At 49.6% G+C, this 24,024-nt stretch overlaps 2 protein-coding genes across 2 annotated transcripts; one reads left to right on the top strand and one right to left on the bottom strand.

Moving 5' to 3' along the window:
• Positions 1–1,894: 1,894 nt before the first annotated feature.
• LOC125410368 (SEC14-like protein 3) lies at positions 1,895–14,418 on the top strand. Its single transcript, XM_048449840.3, has 12 exons — positions 1,895–2,054; positions 2,879–2,954; positions 3,199–3,242; positions 3,387–3,446; positions 4,504–4,692; positions 5,564–5,659; positions 6,289–6,349; positions 8,040–8,123; positions 10,393–10,499; positions 11,073–11,212; positions 11,299–11,468; positions 12,166–14,418. Exons 1-12 carry the CDS (start codon positions 2,001–2,003, stop codon positions 12,285–12,287), a joined length of 1,203 nt encoding a protein of 400 aa, XP_048305797.1. The 5' UTR covers positions 1,895–2,000; the 3' UTR covers positions 12,288–14,418.
• A 4,947-nt stretch (positions 14,419–19,365) lies between these two features.
• Positions 19,366–22,432, bottom strand: Mtfp1 (mitochondrial fission process 1). Its single transcript, XM_048449954.3, has 4 exons — positions 22,057–22,432; positions 21,310–21,437; positions 20,728–20,960; positions 19,366–20,169 (listed from the first exon to the last, which is right to left on the bottom strand). Exons 1-4 carry the CDS (start codon positions 22,121–22,123, stop codon positions 20,100–20,102), a joined length of 498 nt encoding a protein of 165 aa, XP_048305911.1. The 5' UTR covers positions 22,124–22,432; the 3' UTR covers positions 19,366–20,099.
• Between the last annotated feature and the right edge of the window lie 1,592 nt (positions 22,433–24,024).

The following is a 24,024-nucleotide window of genomic DNA, read 5'->3' as shown; positions in this document are numbered from 1 at the left end:
TGCCCGCCTGAGGGAAGTGGGTGGCTGGAATGTGAAGAGGGGGTGGGGTTGGGTGTGGGGAGTTACCTAACTGCTCCAGAATGACACACCAGGTGTCCCAGACAGAGGGAATTGGTCAAAGGTGACCCCTTCTCCTGTGGACCCAACTGTATCAGGGCCACAAGTCAGGCAAGGTGCCAGAAGACAGCATTGAGAGTGTCCCACATCCACCTCCTTAAAGAACCCTGAGATAGCTCAGAAAAGAGGCCCAGGATTGCCCCCAAATAGTACATCTAGGATGCTGTAGGTTAGGGATAGTGGACCTGGGACAGTGACTTGGTCTAACCTAGCTGTGTTAACTAAGGCTAGCCCAGGATCATTTCTAGCTATGCAGTTCTCTAGAGACAGCTTTGTTTGCTTGGTGATTGGTTTGTTCTGAGACAGGGTCTTGCTGTGTAGTCTGGGCTGTCCTTGAATTTACAATCACCCCCCACCACCACTACCTCAACCTCCTGAGTGCGCTGAGTTAAAGGTTTTCCTAGAGACAATAACTAACAGGATGGCCTTTTCCTTATCAGAGAAGGGGAAGGGAGCAATCCCCTAGCAATGCACAAAAACCCAGGCAGCTAGTGCTTTCATCCGTATAAGGGGGCAGAGCTGGTCCCTCTGCCAGAGATGAGGGGCCCCAGGAATACTGGACAGAGCTGGTCCCTCTGCCAGAGATGAGGGGCCCAGGAACACTGGGCAGAGCTGGTCCCTCTGCCAGAGATGAGGGGCCCAGGAACACTGGGCAGAGCTGGTCCCTCTGCCAGAGATGAGGGCCCCAGGAATACTGGGCAGAGCTGGTCCCTCTGCCAGAGATGAGGGGCCCAGGAACACTGGGCAGAGCTGGTCCCTCTGCCAGAGATGAGGGGCCCCAGGAAACACTGGGATGAAAAGTGTTACAAGGAAATCTAGAGCAGGGCTGGCCTCAGGCCCGTCTGGTGGTAGAATGCAGAAAGGGACAGAAAGCGAAGGACACAGGGAACTTCTGGGCTTCCCTGCGCACCAACTGTGGATGGCCCACCAGCTTATTCACCCCAGGTAGATACTTCTTCCCGGCTATATATGAAAATCCCCCAAAGGCATCCTTGCCCCCAAGGCCATGCTCCTGACCCATCGGAACCCTCAGTACTAATGGGAGCTGTGCAGAACCAGAGGCCCCACACATGGGGTTCTGGGTAGACACAGGGGGAGGGTGCCTAGTCTTTCCTGTGTTCAAGTCTATAAGACCAGTTCCTCGCAACAGAATTTGAAAGACATCAGGAAAGGTAGCATCGGCCCTATGGAAAGACCAGCCTGCACCATAGACCTTTGAGTTCTGTCTTCTGTCTCCAGCAGCCTGTCTTCTCTTCTTTTTGCAGCACCGGGAATCGAACCCAAGGCTGTAGACACACTAGGCAAGCTCTACCCAGTACTGCATCCCATCCCACAGACTGTCTGTCTCTTGACTCAGAGTGTTTGCTGCAGCTGAGGGGTGTGAGCATCTCCTGAATCTGAACACAGCACAGGGCTGCTCAGTAGGCTGCAGGGCCTCAGACTTCCACCCTGCAGGAGCCAGTGGAGGCTTTGGGGAACTCCTTCATGAGGAGACTAAGGCTTAGGGAAATGGTGTACCTCTGAAGAGTGGGGCTCATCCTCCATGGGACTTCCCCTTCTCCAGGACAGTGGTCACTGGAGGCCAGAGAGCACTGAGGGGGGCTCACAGAGAAGGCCAGACTCCTTCCTTCCCAGCTACCTCATCTGGCAGAGGGCCTGGCAGACCCTCTGGGCTTGCTGTTTGCTCCAGACCTGTCCCAGAGCCAAGCATGGGACCTCACTTAATCCCAGTTATGTAATGTCCAATCTAAAGAATTGGCCTGAAGGAGGTGCCTGAACCACACCCAGAAGTGCGGGCAAAAGGCTCCAGTTGGGTCTGGACAGACAGAGGAAGCTGGGCCTCTCTCTGCAGTGGTCACTGCTCCTCAGTCTCAGCCAGCACCATGAGTGGCCGAGTTGGAGACCTGAGCCCCAAACAGGCAGAGACCCTGGCCAAGGTAAGAAGAGATGCTCCCCAACCCCCCGTCGGACCTCAGAGGGAAATGGCTGAGAGTGAGGCAGAAAGGATCCCTGGACCCTGCCTCCATCTGTTGACTCTGCATGTCCTTGACATTGTCTCTTTGCCGTCACCTCTTAAGGGATCACATCTTACACAGTTCTGTGACATCAGTCCTGTCAGAGCAGACATGTACAGAAGTAAACTTGAACTTGCCCAAGAGCCAGACCCAGAGAGTGCTCTGCCTGGCAGTTGCCCCTCCCCCCCCCCACCTCCTCCCTCCCTGGCCCCGGGTGGGAGCTGGAGCATGCAGCTGTCTGTCCTCTGGTGGATTCTCCTTTCCTGAAGGAAAGCCAGTCCGTAGGATCCAGATCCGAGAGACAGACAGACAGCGTTGGTATGCCCACGGCTGAAGGGAAGAGGACGCTTGATTATGAACCTTTTCTTCCTTCAAATCCACGTGGGAAGAGGAGTGAATGCACAAGGGGAGCTAGGAAAACACACACTGTCCCCTTTACTCACCTGCCCGCCCACTCATCTATTCCTCCTTCCACCCCCCATTTCTCTGTCCTGTTCACCGCCCATCTCTCCTTTTCTTCACTTGCCTGCCTATACATAGATCCATCCATCCATTGATCAATTGATCCTTCATTTTTTCTTTCCACCCTCCATTTTGCCCTCCATTTTGCCCTTGTCCACACACTCACCCACTCACACCACTGTCAGGCTGAGGGAGAGAGCAAAGGAGAGGTGATTACCGAATCTTGGAGTGGAGAGGCCAAGGCTCGGTGTGAGAAACTCATCAACAGGCATCTTTCTTTCCAGTTCCGAGAAAACGTCCAGGATGTGCTGCCTGCCCTGCCCAACCCTGATGATTACTTTCTTCTTCGTTGGCTCCGAGGTGAGAGGAGAGAAGGGAAGATTGAAGATGAGGGGGCAGCAAGAGGGCCTGGGTCCCCACAGCTCCATCACAATCCATGGCTCTCAGGATCTGATCACACCACCTTGTTTTACATGTTCAGGTCTAGGAGAGTGGAGGGAGAGGCAGGTTCCCATCAAATTCCTAGGGTCCCCCATTGCTTTTACTTGTTAGGGGCAAAGCAACGCAGCCCTGTCCCATCTTCCCTTTCCCTGTCTTTCCTTAGCTCGCAGCTTTGACTTGCAGAAATCAGAGGCCATGCTTCGCAAGGTAAAGCATCAGCCCGAGAATTTGGAGATGGTATTTATATATGGGAGGCGGAGTGGGGAAAATCAATGCCTCATACCCCTACTTTCGTACCCTGTTCAGGGAGCTGGGAGCCCCATGGGTCCTCACCATCTCTTTTATTTTCAGTACATGGAGTTTCGGAAGACCATGGATATTGACCACATCCTTGATTGGCAGCCCCCAGAGGTGAGCCCCCAGCCTCAAACACCCAAGCAGCCTCTGGTCACTGGAGACCATGAGGGAAGGTCAGCAAGCAGAGATGCCCTTGGAAGCCATTAACCCCACAGGGCCTTTTCTATAAAAGTAACAAAAATCCCTGTGTCAAGAGTTCTAACATTGGCTGGGCATGATGGCAGATACTCAGCACTTGGGAGGCAGAGGCAGGTGGATTTGAGGCCAGCCTGGTCTACAGAGCGAGTTTCAGGACAGCCTGAGATACACAGAGAAATTCCGTTATGAAAAATCAAAATGATAATAATAATAATAATAAGTCCCAGTATGAGTTCATTTAATCACCTGAACACTATGAGACAGGCGTTATCATCCCTTGCATCCAGCAAAAATCCGGCAACTTGCCCAAAGTCCCACAGTCCCATAGTGAGGCTGGGGTTTGAACTTAGTCCTGCTTGGGCTCTCAAACTTGTACCTGAGGCACTGTGGCCAGTCAGTCCCTCTGTGCCTCCACCCACTTCAGAGTTTCAAAGCATCCTGTCCAGGTGAGAAAGCAACAATCCATCAAGGGACTGGTAAGAGTGGTACCCACACTGGGGTCACAGTAACATGATCTCATAGCTGTGGACAGTACGCCGTGTTTGCCAGCATTTATCAGAGAGCAAGGATCTGAACCGTCTTATGCAAGAGGAGGTGAGATGGAGCTCAGAGAGGTGGCATCGCTTGCTCTAGGACATGGAACAGAGAAACAGCAGTGTCCGTGTTTGAATCAGATCTGCTGACCTTCAGAACTGACATCCTCTATCACTAAACAAGATGTGGAAGGCACTGCAGACAGGACCAATGAGCCCAGAAGCCTGAAGTCAGGCCGGGCTGGTACTGGGCTTTCATATTCACAACTGTGAACAAGGCCCTCCCTTGCAAGACCCTCAATTTTCTCACATGGGGCAGGGTAGGCCAATGTTTTGTCCCATGACAGGGTATAGACAGACTTGGACCTGATAAGTTAGTCATATCTGGGGTCCCCAGAGAGGTGTATGATGCCAAGTGTCATGTATCTTTCCATGCCCAGGTGATCCAGAAGTACATGCCTGGCGGCCTGTGTGGCTATGACCGCGACGGCTGCCCTGTATGGTATGACATCATCGGGCCACTGGACCCCAAAGGGTTGCTTTTCTCAGTCACCAAGCAGGACCTGTTGAAGACCAAGATGAGGGACTGTGAGCGCATCCTGCACGAGTGTGACCTGCAGACAGAGCGGGTGAGGTTCTGATCGATTAGGATGGGTGACTGAAAGCAGGAGAACGCACCAGTGTTCTCTCTACTGTCATGGTCAGAGGACTCTCAGGTCAGAAAGCTCCGCTGCTTATCAGCTTTGTTAATCTGGGAAGTTTCCGACCTCGCTGAGCCTGTCTCCTCACCCTTGGCAGCATAGTCTGCAAAGAATGAGGGATGATGACAGTGAAGATGTTCTCCAGCTGATGATGGGGGTCCACCCTAATAAACCTAATAAATAAAAATTCTAAGTTTAAAATAACATTAGTTGGAGATAAAGCTAACACTTTTGACCCACTCAGCATCATAGCGTAGACTAGCCTGCCTCAAATGTGCACAGAGTATTTTCATTAAACCACAGATGGACACCAGAAGACAACATCATCCTGATATTGTTAGACCAGGAAAAAAAATCAAAATTCATCATTCAGACTAAGGAGTTGACTGAATGTGTGTTGCTTCACACATTATAATTTTTTTAAAAAAGTATTAAGTCAAGCTATTGTCAGTGAAAGGATGGGTGGAAGGAAGGAAGGAAGGAAAGAAGGAAGGAAGGAAGGAAAGAAGGAAGGAAGAAAGGGTGGATAAATGGATGGGTGGGTGAATAGATGGATGGGTGGGTGGGTGGGGTGGATAGGTGGATGGGTGGATAAATGGATGAGTGGATGGATGAACGGATGGGTAGATGGATAGGAGGATGGGTGGGTAGATGAATGGGGAAATGTGTTTATTCTTGTTCACTTGCTACTCTGAAGACAAAGTGGAGGGTTGAAAGCTCCCTGAGGGTCATATACTTGGGTGACCAGTTCCCAAGCCTACACTTTGACCCTGGCTCTGTCCCTTGCTCATCCTCACAGCTGGGGAGGAAGATTGAGACCATTGTGATGATATTCGACTGTGAGGGTCTGGGACTGAAGCACTTCTGGAAACCTCTGGTGGAAGTGTACCAGGAGGTGAGGAAGCCCAGTGGTGGATGTGTGCACACACGCGCACGAGCGCGCACACACACACACACACACACACACACACACACACACACACACACACACTTGGGTGACATGCTTGGCCTGCTTTGACCTTGCAATTTACTTAGAACACAAATTAATAAAAGGTGATTTTTCTCCCTAGGCCCCGCCCACCAAGGAAACCTTAGTAGGACTCCTAGAAAGTCCACAGAGTAGACCTTAGGAGAGCACAGGGCCTGTTTCCACAGACAGTCCCAGATCTGTCAGTCCCTTGGCAAGTCACACACACCCCGCTCTGCCCTGGGCCCCCAATATGCTTCAGGCTCCTCACATCCAGAACGGGGGCAGTGAGACCAGGAAACTCGATGAGTCTGTAAAGCATGTGCACAGTGCCGGGCGACACTGAACATCTGACGTGTGTGTCCTCACATGGTTTTCTTCTGCTGTTTAAATGATGATGTGGTTCCTATGAGCATTTGGCTCTCACAGTCTGAGTGAAAAGGTTCCCTTAAGAGGCCAATGGAGGTGATACCGAAAAGGAAAACCTCCAGGCAGGAGATGGCAAAGGGGGGGGGGGAGAAGATGTGGGCTCTGAGAGGGTTTTCTTGGTTCCACAGTTCTTTGGCCTCCTTGAAGAGAATTACCCAGAGACCTTGAAGTTCATGCTCATTGTGAAGGGTGAGTGAGAAGTGACTGCCCCTAACTGGGCCTCCACAGCCTTGCCATTCCCTCTTGGAGCTCAGTGCCTTCCCCGGGGCTGTTGTGGGAAGGTTTGTTTGCTGACTGCATGCCAACCGCTTGACTCTGACACAGAGGAAGGCTCAGGCAATGGTAGCACCTAGTGTCACTAGCTCCTCTTCCCCTCTCCCACCCATGATCCTCTCTCCCTCCTCAGACTGTCTCTGGCTCTATGCTGCCCAGGCTGGCCTTGAACTCACTCTGCAGCTCACATAGACCTTACACTTGCAGTCTTCCTGCCTCAGCCTTTATAATATGTGAGATTACATGCCTGCACCACCAGGTCTATCCTCCATTCTGATTTTCTTTCTTTCTTTTCTTTTTTTTTTTGGGGGGGGGATTTTGTTTGTTTGTTTGTTTGTTTGAGACAGAATCTGACTTGTAGCTCTGACTATCCTGAAACTCATTCTGTAGACCAGATTGACCTCGAATTTACAGAGATCCACCTGCCTCTGCCTCCCGCGTGCTGGGACTAAAGACAAGTGCCATCACCACCCAGCTCACTGTGTTTTTCTGAGCAAGTTATCTACCCTATGAAGGGCTCTAAGCCTATGCCTGAGGTGTATGTCCCAGGTGCTCACTAGCCATTTAAGTGGCTATTCCTTGGGTAGGTAGGTAGGTAGGTAGGTAGGTAGAAGGATGGCTTGTTTGTAACTGTTGGTGGAGGCTGCTAGTTTGTTCCCGACCATCTAGACCCAAAATAATCACACAGAAATTGTTTTAATTAAAACATTGCTTGGCCAATAGCTTAAGCATATTTTTAGCTAGCTCTTATATCTTAAATTAACACATTTCTGTTATTTTATATTTTATCATGAGGCTTGGGGTTTACTGGTAAGGTTCCGGCTGGCGGCTCACATCTTTCTCCTCCAGTGGCTACATGGCATCTCTCTGACTCTGTTTACTCTCTCTGTATCTCTGTTTGAATTTTCTCCCTGACTTTACTCTGTTAAACCATTGGCTGAAAGCAGCTTCTTTATTAACCAATGGTAATAAAACATGTTAATAGCATACAGAGGGGAATCCCACATCAGGTAACTCATTGTTTGGTTAGTTGTCCAGTTGATTTACTAGTTGGTTGGCTAACTAGCCAAGTAACTAGTGACGGATTGGAGAGTTGACTGGGCTGACTGACTGATTGACTGACTTTGAGCTTGGCTGATTGTATGGCTATCATTTTGGTGACTGGATGCTTGGGTGGATGCCTGGCACATTGGTTGATTGGCTGGCTGGTTTGTTCTTCAGCTGAATTTGCATTGTCAGCTGGTTATTGGGATCGCTGACTCTTTGTGTGAATGGTTGGTAGCTGGAGCGAGCCGTTAATTAGCTGTCCAACTGGTTGGTCAGCAGACCAGCCAATTGATTTTCTGTTTGGTGAGTTGGTGGATTATTTATTTGTTAGCAGGCAAGTTAACTTATTGGCTGGGTGATGAAGAGGCTGGTGACTGGTTTATTTGTGGGGCGGAAAGGTGACGGTTGGATGGATGGTTAGTTGGCTATTTCTTGGGTGACTGGGTCAGAGTCTGGGCTGGAAGAGGTCCTTTATGATTTTGTATCACTGGCCATGTACATTGTGGAAAAGTGGCTCCGTGGCTTGATTTCTCCTCTTCTTCTTCTTATGTCTTTCCAGCTACCAAACTGTTCCCTGTGGGCTACAACCTCATGAAGCCATTCCTGAGTGAGGACACACGGAGGAAAATTGTGGTGTTGGGAAGTAAGTTGTCCCAGGGCCCCTGTCCCTGTGCCTCACACATAAGCTTTAGAGTGATGGTGGTCCGTCATCCCTGCCAGCACTTAGCATGTAGCTGCAGTCACAGGCTCCTTCCCCATGGTGAGATGGGGCTCCTAACGGGTCAAGTCATTTCCTAGGCCCTATTCCCTGACTTAGTCCTCAGGTGAGTGTCCCCTGCCCCTGTAAGTTTCTGCTCTGTTGCTTCTCAACCTTGGTTCTACACGCCCTGGCTTCGCTTCTGCACCTGCACATCCATCCAGTGCTTCTAATGACAGCTCGGAGAAGGGAGTCTGACACAGAGGTCTGGACAGGTGCAGATAGACACATCGTTCGGTGAACTCTGGGCAGCTGCAGGAGCTGTGATGCGGGACGATATTGCTTTTTGTTGTTTTGTTTTGTTCTTTGAGGCAGGGCATTGTGCAGCTCATGCTGACTTCAGACTCAGTAAGTAACCAAAGAGAACCTTGAACTCCTGATCCTGAACAGTTGATACAAGAGTGAACCATCCTACCCAGAAATTCACAACTGAATAGTGACAAAAGAAATATTGTCAAGTGGGGAAAAAATGGAAGCAGATCAGAAAGCCATACATATGATGAATAGAGAAGGCCTAGTCACTGATTGTGTACCTTGAAGTACAGTACACTAAGTTCTAGCCTCAGAATTCATGGTACAAAGAAAAACCTGAGTGTGTTAGCACACACTCGGTAATCCCAGCACTGGGGATGTGGAGACAGAAAGATCCCAAGAGCTCACCGGCCAGAAGCCTAGCCTGATTGGTGATATTAGGCCAATGAGAGACTTGTCTCAAAAAACAAAGCAAAACAAAAAATCAAAGTAGACAGGCCCTAAAGAATGTTGCCATAGATTTCCCTCTGACCTCCACGAAGGTGCACATACGTGCCTGTCCACGTACACACACATGTGCACCTACACACAAACCATATGGACAATATAATTTGTTTTTCTAAATTGTACTGGACCAGAGTGATGGTTCAGCTGCCCCCAGGTTAAAGACCTGAGGGCCAGCCATCCCAGAATCCACACAGTAGAAGGAGAATTCTCTTACATCCACATGTATGCTGTGATATGTGACCCCTCCATACACAAAATAAATAAATAAATATAATTAAAAAATAAAACAATTATATGCAAAACAAGCAGAAATTTTTAGAAGGAAATACCAACAGAATAGATCATGCTTGTGAAAGTATTGTTTGTATGCCAGGCATTGGTGGCGCACGCCTTTAATCCCAGCACTCGGGAGGCAGAGGCAGACGGATCTCTGTGAGTTCGAGGCCAGCCTGGTCTACAAGAGCTAGTTCCAGGACAGGCTCCAAAGCTACAGAGAAAACCCTGTCTCGAAAAACAAAAACAAACAAAAAAACAAAAAAAGGTATTGTTTGAATTTTCCTGTTTTCTCAATTTTATGTTTTCTCATATTACTATAAATAAGAAAAATAATTACTTTTTATTTATTTTTATTTTGTTTTTTGAGACAAAGTGGCCTCAAATTCACCATCCTCCTGCCTCAGTGTCATAAATGCAGAGACCACCATTGTATGCCATTGCTCTGACAAGAGTTGCTTTTAAAAGTGGCAGAAGTGGGTTGTGAGTGTAGCTCGGGCACCAAGGATTTGCCCAGCATATATGAGACCCTGAGTTCCATCCATTGCATGCTGAAATAAGTAGATAGACAGATAGACAGACAGACAGATAGGATAGGATAAAATGGAAAAAAAAAAACACTAATTCTCTAGCACAAATCAGTGAGCCTGAGCTTGGAGGAAAACCATCTCCCAAGCAGAATGTTCAAATCATCTACTTATGTGAGCCGAGGATCTAGAAGTGGGGGTGGGGGTCTTATGTTCTTCAATGTCTCTTTCTTCCCAATACCCCAGCTCCTACCTCTACCTGGTTTCACTATAAAGGAGAGCTTGACAGATGACAAGATAGCCTGGTTGTGGGGAGGCACCAAATCCTGGTACAATAAGAACCCAAGTCTATGCCCTTTACTCCCCTGGGTGCCCTACAAGGCTCAGTACATTTAGCCCTAGCATTCCAGGGGTTTCCCATTCCCAGTGATATTTCCCATTTCCCACTGGAGAGAAATAATGTTCCACCGCCACAATGGGTCAAGGAGACCTGGCAGTTATCCCTGACAGCCTAACTCTCAGGGTATCTTGGCAGGTGTGGAGGACTGTTTGGTCCTTCCATGTGTGATAACCACCATTCACCTCCCTCCACCCAGACAGCTGGAAAGAAGGCCTGCTGAAACTCATCAGTCCTGAGGAGCTGCCTGCTCATTTTGGGGGAACTCTGACTGACCCAGATGGGAACCCCAAATGTTTGACCAAGGTACACAAAGTCTGAGGACAGGAAAGGGTTGGAAGAGTAGAGATGGGTTACTTTCCCATCCACCTATTCATTCCACAAACGTATCCAGGCAGACCCCTGGGTATAGAGACCAGGTATTGAGCTAGTGGGGGGCGGGGGAGATCCAGCTTATTAGGACTCGTGGTAGCTACTGAGAAGATACACAGAGAAAGGTGAAATGGAGTTTTGATTTGGGAATAAGCTGGAAGAAGAAGCTTCCAGAGGAAGTGCTGCCCAGCCTAGAGAGTCAGGAAGGGGTTTGGGGAAGGGGAGCAGAAATCTTCCCAGTGATGATAATAAGTATCTCTGGTACAAGAAATAACCCCAGAGGGGGCTGAAGAGATGGCTCAGAGGTTAAGAATGCTGACTGCTTGCTCTTCCAGAGGTCCCAAGTTCAATTCCCAGAAACCACGTGGTGGCTCACAGCCATCTACAATGAGATCTGGTGCCCTCTTCTGGCCTGCAGGCATACATGGAGACAGAACACTGTGTACATAATAAATAAAATTTAAAAAAGAAAAGAAAAGAAAGAAACGATCCCAGAATCTATTCTAGATCAACTATGGTGGGGAGATTCCCAAGTCCATGTACGTGCGGGACCAGGTGAAGACTCAGTATGAGCACTCGGTGCAGATTAGCCGTGGCTCCTCACACCAGGTGGAATATGAGATCCTGTTTCCAGGCTGTGTCCTCAGGTAGGGACAGATCATTGCTCCTCCCCTGGCTGGGTTCTGATCCCTCAGGGATCCATCACACTGAGCAGAGACCTGACTTCTCACAGGTGGCAGTTCTCATCTGATGGTGCAGACATTGGCTTCGGAGTTTTCCTCAAGACCAAGATGGGGGAGAGGCAGAAGGCCGGGGAGATGACTGAGGTGCTAACCAGCCAGCGCTACAATGCCCACATGGTACCTGAGGACGGGAGCCTCACCTGCTCAGAGGCTGGCGTCTGTAAGTCCACCCCAGCCTTGCACGAGCTCTGAAGACAGGAGCCACCTTCCGCATGGGCAGTGGTCCCCTTCCCCACACACATATCAGGGCATACAGTCCAGGTTAGAGCCTTCCTTCATTCTCAAGCCGTATTCACCGACACCTCATGTGCACCAAGGGTCAGAGACACATGGGCCCTGAGGGATGGGGAGTTCTTGGGCCACAGGACACAAGCAAAGGATAATAGGGCATGGTTTTCTTTCCCCGTTTGAGGCCGTGAGAAGTAAACCAACTTACACACAGCCTCAAAGCAGGATGCCATGTTTCCTCAGCCTCAGTGTGGGTGTACAAGTGCCAAATTCTGCCCAGTCTGGGAAGGATTATTTGCTGGATCACCCAGGGTCTGAGGATTAAGACCATTACCTCGGGCTATGCCCAGCCCCCTCTTTGTCCTGGAGGGCTGAAAAGCCTCTGTTGCTCTCACGTCTCACCACGTGCATGTGCAGATGTGAAGACAATGGGTAATTAACACCCATTGTTCTCACTGTCCTTTGAGGAAACTAAAGCCCGGTGTGGGTGAATGCCAGGAGGAGGTAGCGTCTGCTTACAGACTCTGCCCAGGGTCCCATGGGGATGTAAAAGCTGTGGTGGGAGGTGGGAAGTCATACCAGTTTGGCAGGCATAGCCAGTGGGAACTAATCTTCCATTTGTCTCCTAGATGTCCTGCGCTTTGACAATACCTATAGCTTTGTGCATGCCAAGAAAGTCAGCTTCACGGTGGAAGTGCTTCTCCCAGACGAGGGCATGCAGAAATACGATGAGGAGCTCACCCCTATCTAGGCGGATGCCCTGCTTCCCAGAGACCCCGAACCTCAGTTTTCTCTCTACTCTCCCTTTCATTCCTACAACTGATCATTAGTCCGACTGACTGTGTGACACCAGCGAGCAGAGAGAGAATGTCACTGAGGTCCAGAAATAGGGTAATGACTCTGCTTGACTTCATCTATCCTAAGATAGTTGTGCTTGACTCCCTCCCTGTGAGCTGTAAGCAACTCAAGCTGAAGATTATCTGAACCCTTTTCACTTCCACTCACTATATAGTAGGCTCTTAGTGTATTCCTGTAGGTTAAATCAAGGACCAGCAGGGAATCATAAAGAGACCCAACAGCAGATTTCAGCACCCCGGACAGATCCACACTTGACAACGACCCGGGCCGTGCAGCCTGACTGCGGTTTCCTTTTGGGAGTTTCAGACACAAAAGCTCCTCACCTCTGGCAGGAGGCGCCTACTCCTGACTTTGCCTGACCCAGGGGCACGGGTCTCACCCATTATTCCCATAAATACCTCCATCCTTTTGAGCTCACAGCTCACATTTTCAACAATTAAAATAATTTTCCCCAAAGCAAAAGATGTCACAACCAACTCTCTCTGCTGCTGGGCAAAGCAATAACGACAGCTGTTGTTTGGTGAGGAGTGTCACGTCCAAGTACTTTACAAGTTTAGCTCATGCCATCCTCACACCTCCCCAATACACCTTATTAAAGCCACTTTATGAATGAAGAAACTGGGCTCGGAGAGGCTGAACTAGCCACTCTGTGTCGTATAGTCTTAAGCAGCAGATCTAGGACCTGAGTATTTGTTTATTTAGTCAGAAGGTATTGCTCTAAACTGCCCCATGATGCCCCATCAAAAGACCATGCTCTTACAAGGAGAAAAGAAATGGTTTGATTGCCTTGCATCCTTAGTAGAGTGTACTGGGTAACCACACCCTTCCAGTACCTTTTTGTAGATGAAAGAGGTAATCACCCCGATTGGACAGCCCGAGTAATCAAGAGCCACATTGCTTAAGCAGATTGTTCAAAGGGTCTCCCAGAGGGCTGGAAGGGGCTTGCACTTCTGGGCCTGGTGTTCTGTCCTCTGCTCACGCTGTGTCTATATGAAGGACCACATAATGCTCACCACAGCCCCAGGGAGCTGGAACAAGGCTTCCAGTTTCTTTCTCAGCTTCTTGTCCCGTGCATGGTACATAGACACCGACTTGAGTGCCCAGCTCCTGGTGCAACTCTTGCCAAGAGATGACTAGTTCATAGAATGAGCATGGGCCAGAACCCAGCTGCCCTGCTGGTGCCATAAGATGCACCATGAGAATGAGTGGGAAGTGAGTGTGAGGCCTGACCCACCAAGCTAATGTTATTCTGTGGAGGGGAGCAGAGCCATGCACACATTTAAGGGCACAGGCTCTTATGCCCATCTTATAGATGGGAACTGTTTTAGGGTTTCTATTGCTGGGATGAAACACCATGACCAAAAGCAACTTGAGAAGGAAAAGGTTTATTTCACTCCCAGTTCCACTTAACAGTTCATCAAAAGCAATGAGGGCAGGAACTCACAGAAGGCAGAAACCTGGAGGCAGGAGCTGATGCAGAGGCCATGGAGGGGTGCTGCTTACTGACTTGTTACCCATGGCTTGATCAGTCCACTTTTTTTAAATAGAACCCAGGACCACCTGGCCAGGAAGGGCACCACCCACCACGAGCTGGGTCTTCTCCCATTGATCACTAATTGAGAAAATGCCTCACAGCCCCATCTTATGGTGGTATTTTCTCAACTGAGGCTCCCTCCTCTCAGATGACTCTAGCTTGTGTCATGGTGACATAACACTAGCCAGGACAGGAACTGAGCTTCCAACAGCACTGGACCCATTTTCTTCAGTCTGTGGATGGTGGAATTGGACCAGAGCCAAGGTGTCCACTTTATGACACTCCAGGTTCCTGAGTGAAATTCTAAACGGGCTAAGACTGCCCCTCCTTCTTGAGTAGGCAGGGGAGGGGAAAGTACCTGGAATCAAAAAAGAGGGAAGGAAAGGTGAAGAAGAAAAAGTTGTCAGACTCTGAAAGAATAAAAGGGTGATATTGGATGGTACCTAAAATGTAATCATTATCTAGCATTAAAGTCTAACTGAGCATCCCATATCTTTTCAAACATATTTACTGTTCCGTGGTCATTTCACACGCAAACACCAAGTGTTTACATCACATTTGTTCCTCATTCTCCCACTCCAACTGCTCCCAGAATCCCCCAGGTACAATCTTCCCAACTTCATCTTCATCTGTGTTTCTAACGCACTGAGTCCAGTTAGTGCCGCCCAACGCTCATGGCAATTGGGCTTCAGCCGCTGTAGCATGGGCAACTGCCATGGGTCACTGTTGAAGAAGATAGACTCTCCCTTCCAGAGGTTCTCAGCTACCGATAGCTCTTCAGCTCAGGGAGGGCCTCATGAGCCCCTTCCCTTTACGTCCTGGAGTACTGCCTGATTTGATGGTGCACTGGCGACCACAGCTGCTGTGAGTTGATGAGCGTGTTGGCCCTGTCATAGCTCCCAGCTCACAAAACAAACACCTGTTACTTCAGCTCCAGGGGATCCAGTGCCCTCTTCTGGCCTCTATCGGCACTGCACCTATGTGCTCACAGACAAAAATATTTTTAAAAAGAAGCGAGAAGGATAAAAAGAATTGAGGAGAGAGGGTGGAATAAAAAAGGAATAAGTTCACCCAAAGAACACAGTGTGGCTGAGACATGAAGATCAGCAGGTGTGAAGCCAGTCTAGATTACAAAATAAGTCCCAGGCCATCCTGGACTACATGGCAATCCTATCGAGACCCTTATCATATGAAGGGCTGGGTCTCTGGAGCCACTAGGAGAAATGGGGCCACTGAGAAATTTGAGAAATAAGAAAACAATGACCAGTCTGACCAGTCAACAAGGGCATGTTGAGTCATGCTGCCCCCTGGTGGAGATTTTGAGTGTTCCCTAAAACTAGCCAGGGCTTGCTTGGAGACCCAACTGCCAGGATGTTCTAGGACAAAAGCCATAAGGCCTGAGGGCTGCCTGGCCATACCTACTCACTGTAGCCTCCTGCCAACACTCTCCCCTGAAGATGCCTGGGGTCCCCCATAGGCCCTGTTAGCCTGCTTTGGGGTGGACCTTACGCTCTTCCTACCACATCAATTCCTTTGGAACGGTACCATGTTGGTCATATCCCATGGGAGCCTCAAGGAGCCACACGGACTACCCTGAATCAAACAAGTGTCCTGCCTTGAGAAGACCTTAAGAGTCTTGCAGAGAGAGCGGGGTGGTGGTAGTGCATGTCTTTAATCCTAGTACTCGGGAGGCAGCAGAGGCAGACAGATCTCTGTGAATTTGATGCTGCCTTGGTCTACAGAGCAAGCCCCAGGACAGCCAAGGCTACACAGAGAAACCTTGTCAAAACAACAACAACAACAAAACCCAAGCAGCTTCTGGGATAAAAAGAACAGCTTGTTTGCTAGGTAACTCCCCAGCCCATCTTTGGAAGCAAACACTGCAATGAAGAAGCAAGGAGCTGAGACAGACCTTAGCTCCCTTCCTTGGCTCTACCTGAAGCCACAAATCAGGTGCCACCAAGCCCTGGCCTGGGCCCTCACAGCCTAGTTCTGCCAGGGAGGAAACCTCATTACGGAGAAGCAACTTGTATCTACGTCTGGATTATCAGAGCCCTTTTGGAGTCCCATGACCACCGGTAAGGCAGAAGAGGGGCTCTAGAAGCCAAGGCAGGCTAACTATAAGTTTTAATTTTCTCCTTCTCCTTCTTCTTTTTGCTTTGTAGATCAGGAAAGCCTCAGATGCATCTGCCTCTGCCTCCTGAGTGCTAGGATTAAAGGCTTGAGTCACCATGCCTGGTTCAAGTTTTTAAACTCAAGAGATCGGAAGCTGTGTAATTCTTAGGGTCTCCTTACAGTCAAGGAGAGTAACCAACTGTTACTCACTAGGTTGTTAAGAAATGCTCATTTTTATTGCCAGCTTGGGGTGTCTATTGTTCTGTTTAACTCTCCTAATAACCCTTTCCTAAAGTTCTCTGCAACAGCCACAAGCAGATCCACTTCACAGATGAAGAATTTAAGTCACATAGGTTGAAGCCCAGTAGTGCCATCCCTTGGCATCCACAGAGGATGGGCTTCAGGATGCCATCGCTATGATATTAAAATTAGAAAACACTCAAGTCCCCTATAGAAAGTGGCACTGTGATGGTTTGAATCTGAAGTGTCCCCCACAGGCTCATGTTTGGATGCTTGTCCCCCAGTCCTATATTGGTACCTTTAGGAGGCAGGGCCTGCCTGATGATTATGCCTGAGCCCTGCCTCTTGCCCCACATTCTCTCTGCCTTTTGATCCATTGTGGCGAGAGGAGTCTATCATGTTCCCACAGCCTCCCCTGCCATGATAGGCTAAAACCCTCTGGAACCATGAGCCAAATAAGTCTTCTTTCTTATGTCTGATGTTGCAGTCACACCAGTGCAGAAGCAACTAATCCAGCTGTGACACGATCATGCATCCACACACCTTCTGTTGTCTCGTGACTACTGATCACACTGAATACAAAAAAGAGCGGCCATGCCTTGATGCAGAAGCAGGCTCCCTGTAGCCTTTCCCAGACCACTGGAGCACCAGAAAGCCATGTTCTCCAGTGCAGAGGTCAGGGAGGGACAGACCTGCTGCAACAATAGCTGTATCCAGAGGTTTCTAGAAGTGACTGAAGGTCTAGAAGTCACTCAGGCTGCAAGTTGGGGAGGTGAGTGCTGACTCCTATACACATTTTCATTAGCTGTTGTGAAGCCCAAGAATGGGCATTAGAACAGGACAGGGCAGAGTGGCAGCAACACTGAAAGCTCAACCTTCACACAGGGGCTCAGGCAGAACAGCCAAGAGCAGATCCGAAGCTCGACTGCAGTGTTGGACAATGCTCAAGGCCAGCCATGCCACTCCTGTGGGTCATCCTTCTCTATCAAACTTGGATGTCATTCCAGGTGACTCTGAGATTGCCACCAGTTGTACCAATCTGGAGAGCCTGAAGATAGCAGGGTTCTAGAGGTAGATTTCTTTGCTGTTTTTGTTTTGTTTGAGACAGGACCTCATTATGTGGCCCTGGCTAGCCAGGACTCTGTGTAGACCAGGTTAGCCTTGAACTCAGAGATCCACCTATCTCTGCCCACCACAGTGCTCAGATAAAGGTGTGGACCACCACACCTGGCTATAGGTGTCTTTCTTATGAGCCTTTCTCAATCTGTCCTTTCATTTCCCCTATTGCTTGTGAAGCCATTGCCCTTGACTTTATTGCACATTATTGCACAATGTTAAGGCCAAGCATCCAGAAGCAATTACCTCAGATTTGAACACTGGTGGATCTCAGGACAATCTGCAGTGCACCAATTCCAAAGGCTTTTACGCGCTGAGCCATCCTCTTCAGCCCCTGCTGAGGTTATTTCTATCCACCGTCATCAGCCTCGTCCGTGGTTTTCCTTTCTATGCAGCAATTACCTGCAGTCAGTTGCAGCCCAAGCACTAATGGAAAAACTCCAGAAACAATCGGTTTGCAAGTTTGGAAAAGCTCTTACTCTAGTATGTGGTTATAATTGTTGTAGCTTATTATTGTCCTTGGGGTCTGTTGTTCAGGACTCTCCTAAGGGCCAAACTGCCCCCACCCTAGGAGTTTGGTGGCGGCTGCTTACAAAAGATAACAACTGGACTTTGTTGACATTTACCTTTTATCACAGGGCAGTGTCCAGCCACTCCTCTCAGCCAGGAGTGCGCGCAAGTCTGTTCAAGGAAGGGCTAGAAGTATCTAGGAGAGGCAGGTCTAGGGAGGGGACCTCATACAGCCAAGGGGAAGCCATCATCGTCATGGGTGTGGGCCTTCTTGTGTGGCAGCTTTAGGGTCAGCCACGCTCCTGTTTGCAGCTCCTCACACATGCTCTGTAAGTCAGTCTAATGAGAGCATTGACTTTGCAAGGCGAACATCAGTGGAAACAAACTTTGGTTGTTACTGGGGTTTTATGAGGAGAATAGATGCTGCCTGGTGCCCCCCCCCGCCCACATCCTTCCTGTTCCTAATTTATAAATTAAACGTGATCGCGGATGTGCATGTGCCGAATGAGACACAGCAGAGTCGGGCTGATGGCTTCTGTGGTTTGAAGCATCCTTCAAAGGAATTGCTCTGGTAGTCACCTAGGTAATGTGATGTTGTTTCGGGCTGTGTTCAAGGGCTTCACTCGGATGGCCTTAAAGAGGACACAATGGGTGCATCTTTGCATGGAATTGAGCAATAGAGTCTCTCTATCCTAAAGGAGACAGTGGTTAAACACTGACCAGCGACACTGCTCTGGCCCTCCCACTAGCCCAGGAGGAGGGTAGATGGCATGACTCTCCTTTCCAGGTCTAAATTCTAAGGACCAGAGAAGGCCTGTGACAGGAACCTCACAGCATAAACAGTTAAGACGCAGGCATGCTCTTCCATCCATTTTCCTTATATCTTCTTGCCATTTTTATAGCTAAATAAAAGTCTATTATGTAATACATTTTTATAATCCATTCATCTGCCCGTGGGCTGTTCCATTTCCTAGCTAGAGTGAACCGGGTAGCAATGAGCATGGATGTGCAAGTCCTGTCTGAGGACAGAGTTCTTTGGGCACCCGCCCAGGAGTGGTATGGCTGGTCATGAAGTCATTCTATTTTTCATTTTCTGAGGAGCCTCTGTACTGACTTCCATAATGGCTACACCAATTTCCATCTCACCAGCAGCAAATAAGTCTTCCTCTTTCTCCACATCTTCTCCAAGACTTTCCAACACTTCTTATAAGGTCTAGAATGCAGTCCAGACTCCCTGATACATTTCTCCCCACCTAAACCTTCATTTCAGACCCTTCCTGCCTCCCTCCCTTCCTTTTTGGTTCCTTGGATCTGATATTCCTCTTGAACGGGCTTGGGGACATCCCTCCCTTGTTCTCCCCACACCCCTTCCTGTAGAGCCAGGAAATCAGCCCACTTCTCTCTTGGTGCTGTTGGTGTGGTTGGATTCCTACTTTTCCCAATGAAGAAAAGAAGATACCATTGTTTAAGGGTTTATTGGGCTAGCACTTGGTGTATGATTGTCTTGCCTCCCAACCAGACCCTAACAGCTCTGCAGCGGGGATGGGCTGGCCAGAGACTCTATCCTGAGTGTCCCAAATGCTGCAGCTCTGTGCTCTTCCCTAAGTCACTCAGCCACATTACTACAAAGTGACTTAGAGCAGCTGGACAGCCTGGTCCTCAGCTGTCCATGACTTTAGGAGTATCCTGTGCCCTCTCTGGGCTTTAGTGACCTTCTCCTCCATGGGAGGGTCTAACTTTTCCATCAGAAGACAGGTCTAGAGGCTGAGAGGTATTTCCGTGGTTAGGCACACTGGCTGCTCTTGCAAAGAAACCAGTTTCAGTTTCCAGCACCCACACTGTGGCTCACATTCATCCCTAATTCCAGTTTCAGGTGGTCCAGTGACCTCTTTAACCCTTCAAGGGTGGTGCACAAACATACATACATGCAGCTAAAACTTAGACACATAAAATAAATACTTAAAAAATATTCCAGAACACATGCCCAGTCAGCATCCACTCCCACTCAGTACAACCACAGGGTCAGGTCCCACCTCTGGGACTCACTGCAGCTAACATTCGTCAAGGCTTTTGTCTCTAAGCGTCATTAGTTTGAACCCGCTTGGATGCCAGTGTCATGGACACCGAACAGCCAAGTGTCCACATTCCCTGATGTGAGCGGGCCAGTCATGGGCAGGGCACAGGACAGGGTCAGGAGGAACTGGGCTTCCCCGATGGGTACAGTTTACGCAGGCTGGAATCCAGGAGGAAGTCTACTGACCTGCAAGGAGAGAAGACATGGTAAGCAGGTAGCCAAGAGTGAGGAAACACACTGGACTTTAGGGAAAGAGTCCTAGATACAGGGTACCAACAACAACCAGGTTGGGCCCCATTTTACCATTCTCCTCCTTGGGCTACTTAGGAAAGTCAAACCTAACCCCCTGAGCATAACAACCATCTTTCTGTTCTTTCCACAGTTGGGGAAACTGAGGCAAGGTGGATAAAACCCTGACTGTGAAACTCAGGGTCAGTAATGCTCCACCCCACCCCACCCCACCCCACCCCCAGATCTCTCCTCCAGGATACTATATCTTGGTCTATTTGGATTGATACATACATCTAGTTCTTTTTTAAAAATGTATTTCTGGGAGCTGGAGAGATGGTTCAGAGGTTAAGCGCACTGGCTGCTCTTTCAGAGGTCCTGATTTCAATTCCCAGTACCCACATGGTCAAGGTATCTGCTATGTCCTATGACAAGGGTACAGATGCCCTCTCTGCTGCTGCAGTTCTGCCCACAGCTCTCAAAGCCTAACTCTACCTGCAGGTCAAAGACACCTACCTGTCAATGGGGTGGACGATGACAGGGATGGCCAGCAGCCCAAGTGTGGTGGTGGTCCATTTGCGGACAGTCAGGGGCCAGCGGGTCATAGAACCCAGGACATAGAGAGAGGCAGCACACAGACGGTTGATAGTGAAGCCTGGGATAGCCACGGAGGCCAGAGACTGCCACACAAAGGTGTCGACCACAGCCAGGGTCACTCTGGTGCCGCGGCCATCTTCAGGGCTTGGCACCTGGTAGATACAAAGACATTTAACCCAGCTGGAGCAGGAGCAGGAAACTTATAGACAGAAGCATGAGGGCGGAGCAGGGAGGAGGAACGAGGGAGAGGGGGGTAGCAGGGCAGAAGGAAGCTGGGAGGGGAACTCTGGGCTACATTCATGGTCGAGGATGACTTGCCTACATTCAGAAGTACCGACTGCCACTCCCAACCCGTGTGGGTTGGTCAGGTGGGGATGGACTAGCCTACAAACAGGGTTAGCTTCTGGACCGCAGGATGCTAATGCAGATAGACTCTCCCACATACAGGGCTGCACACTGATCCACACCAGGATGGGGTTGGAAGGGTGAACTAGCACTTACCTCTCCTGCCTTCTTGCCTTTGTCTATGGCATCAGCAAGCACGTAGGAGCTGGACACGCCGTAGCTCAGCCACACCACAGCTTTGGGCACCAGGGAGCGGAAAGCCTCCCCCACCTCATTAGCATAGCCTGGAGGGAAAAGGCATTTAATTCTCGGGCCCGCGGGCTGTTCCACGAGGGGGCGCTACACAGAGAGCTGCTTCTAATCCTAGACTGCTAAACTACAATGGGGTAGGTGACCTAAGTCAAGTGACTTTACCTTTTGGTTTCTGGGTTGTGGACTGATGCCAACAATGAAGTTCATAGCTCACTGATCAGAGACCCCAGCTGTGGTTCTGGGAATCTGCACCAATGAGCGGCGGTGGGCTCCACTGACAATTAACAAGTGTCAAGGCCTTTCAGGCTAGTCAGCTCTTAAAATCAGCACCCGACAATGCCTCCTGTTCAGCCCTTTTTGCAAAAGAGGAAACTGAGGCTCAGGAAGCGCCAAGGGATGGCAGGCTGTAGGAGTCCAGATCCTCTAACCCCATGGCTAGTGCTTCATCACGGCAGACGGCAAAACCACGCATCGGCTAGTGCCTCCAGCAGAGCCCCGCGGAGAGAGTGCTGTGTGACCTTGGACAAGTCCCTAGCCCTATCCTGAGCCCAATCTCCTGCCCAACCTTTTCCTTCAGACTCCAGATCCGCATCCTATGACTACTGTTTCCCAGAGTGGTGGGGTCGCTGCGTCTCTTAATCCCACGCTCACCCAGGTAGCGCACCCACGTGTCCCGGTAGAGGTCGCGCTCGGCGCCTTGCCGTTGCTGCTCCGACATGACTTTCCCAGCACGGTGCGAGTCACTGCAAGTTAGAGCCTCACCACTGCCTCCTTTCCCAGTAGCACTGGGCTAACACCAGGAAAGAACCCGCCAGAAGTCCGAGGCTGAAGGACAGGTCGGGCTATCGCCACTGCAGGGAGTGTCTGAAAATTGCCTTGTACACCCAAGCCCCTCTCCTAGGCTTGGATTTTGCAGATAGTCGCATTTTCTCCGAGCAGTTACTGCAAAATTCTCAGGCATGATTAGTTTTTGGAGCTTAACAGATCAGGGTTCCAATCGGAGGATGGTGTCTTCTTAGATGTGTGACTTTGTAGCAAAGGTGTATTTCTCTGAGCCTCAGTTCCTGTGTAAATGGGAGGCATGCCAGCATCCACACTGCCTAGCCAGTCACAAGGACTAATTAAAACAGTCATCATGTATTATTCATTCGCTTGGTTTGCCTCCTTAAGCTCTTGCACTAGCCTTGGGTCCTGTTTTAGAGGGAAATTAGAGGCACAGAGAGAAAGGTCTCTCTCCTGACTCACACAACTGTAAGGTGAAGAAACGGATTTGAATCTAGACTAGGTGTTTTCAGATCCCATTCTCTAAAAGTGGATTCGATAAATGAGGCGGGGAGAGTTGATAGTCAGTGCTCTGGAGAGGTGAGAGCGGAGAGCCCCCAGTTCCTCCTCTGCTGCTAACTGGATCTCCCCGGGGGCCAGACATCACATGAATGAGCAAACTAATGAGGCCAGGGGCCAAGGTTTCGGCATACTAAACTCCAGGGAAATGAGCAGAATAAAAAGGAGGGAGTTGGGGGATTAGTTATTATGAGGTGAGCCCTTCCCCTGCTGGGGAAAAGCACTCTGGGACATCAGAGGCAACGGTGTGGCCCCTGGAGACAAATCCTGTTGTGTCACCTTGCAGATGTTAGCCACCTCCTCTCCAAATCCCAGGTGTCCATGTCAGTAAAACAAAATGGAGGGGGCTGGAGAGATTGCTCAGTAGCTAATAGCGCCTCTAGCCCTTCCAGAGACTAACTTATGGTTCCCAGAACCTACATAGGTGGCTCCCAGCCACCTGTAACTCCACCTTCAGGGGATCTGACACTTCTGGCCTCCAGAGACATCCACACACGCGTGCTAAACGCTCACACACACATACAAAATATCTTAAATATTTTCAAAAGTCAGGCATGGTGGCGAATGATTTTAAATTTAGGAGGCAAAAACAGGCGGCATTACTTGAGTTCGAGGCCAGACTGTCTACATAGGGAATTCCAGGCCCGGCCTGGGATACGTATTTAAAAAAAAAAAAAAAAATCTTTGCAACAATTCCAGGTAGTTAGGAGCGGGGTTTCTGTACTGCTCTTTTAGCCTTTCTTTTTAATCCGTGACTAAAGATCTGAAAGGTTGATACCGACTCCCTGTGGAAGACACCGTTTTCAGCCTGTGTCCTCATAGGATCTTGAGGGTCAGTGGGGACAGGGCCCGGTGCCGGAGCGGGTGGGAAAGGTAGATTTGTCTGCAGGCCTTGAAACACCGGTAGTGTTGGAGTGGAATTAGATGACGGTCCCTAAAACCACGTGATGATAATCCGCTGCCTCCCTCCCTTTTAGTACCCGTTGCTCACGCCGCACACGCTCGCCAACGCCGCTCGGCGCGAACGAACCACCCAGTGCGTCCGGAATCACCGAATGGGGCGGGGTCTCCGCCCTCACCGTGAAGGCTGTCGGGAGCATCTTCATGCCATAAACAAAGATGGCGGACGGCACTCAGCGGCTGCGCTAATCAGAAGTCATCTTGGTAGGACTACTGGGGAAGTTCACGCGAGAGGAGAGGGTCAGAACGCCTCTGTGTGTGCATCCTTTTAGCCAGAGTTCTTTACTTGCCTTCTGACAAGTTCAAGTTTGAATCTAG

The sequence above is a fragment of the Myodes glareolus genome, chromosome 8 (genome assembly GCF_982192425.1).
Source record: "Myodes glareolus chromosome 8, mMyoGla1.1, whole genome shotgun sequence".
Taxonomy (NCBI): domain Eukaryota; kingdom Metazoa; phylum Chordata; class Mammalia; order Rodentia; family Cricetidae; genus Myodes; species Myodes glareolus.
This window is presented reverse-complemented; position numbering and strand designations above follow the sequence as displayed.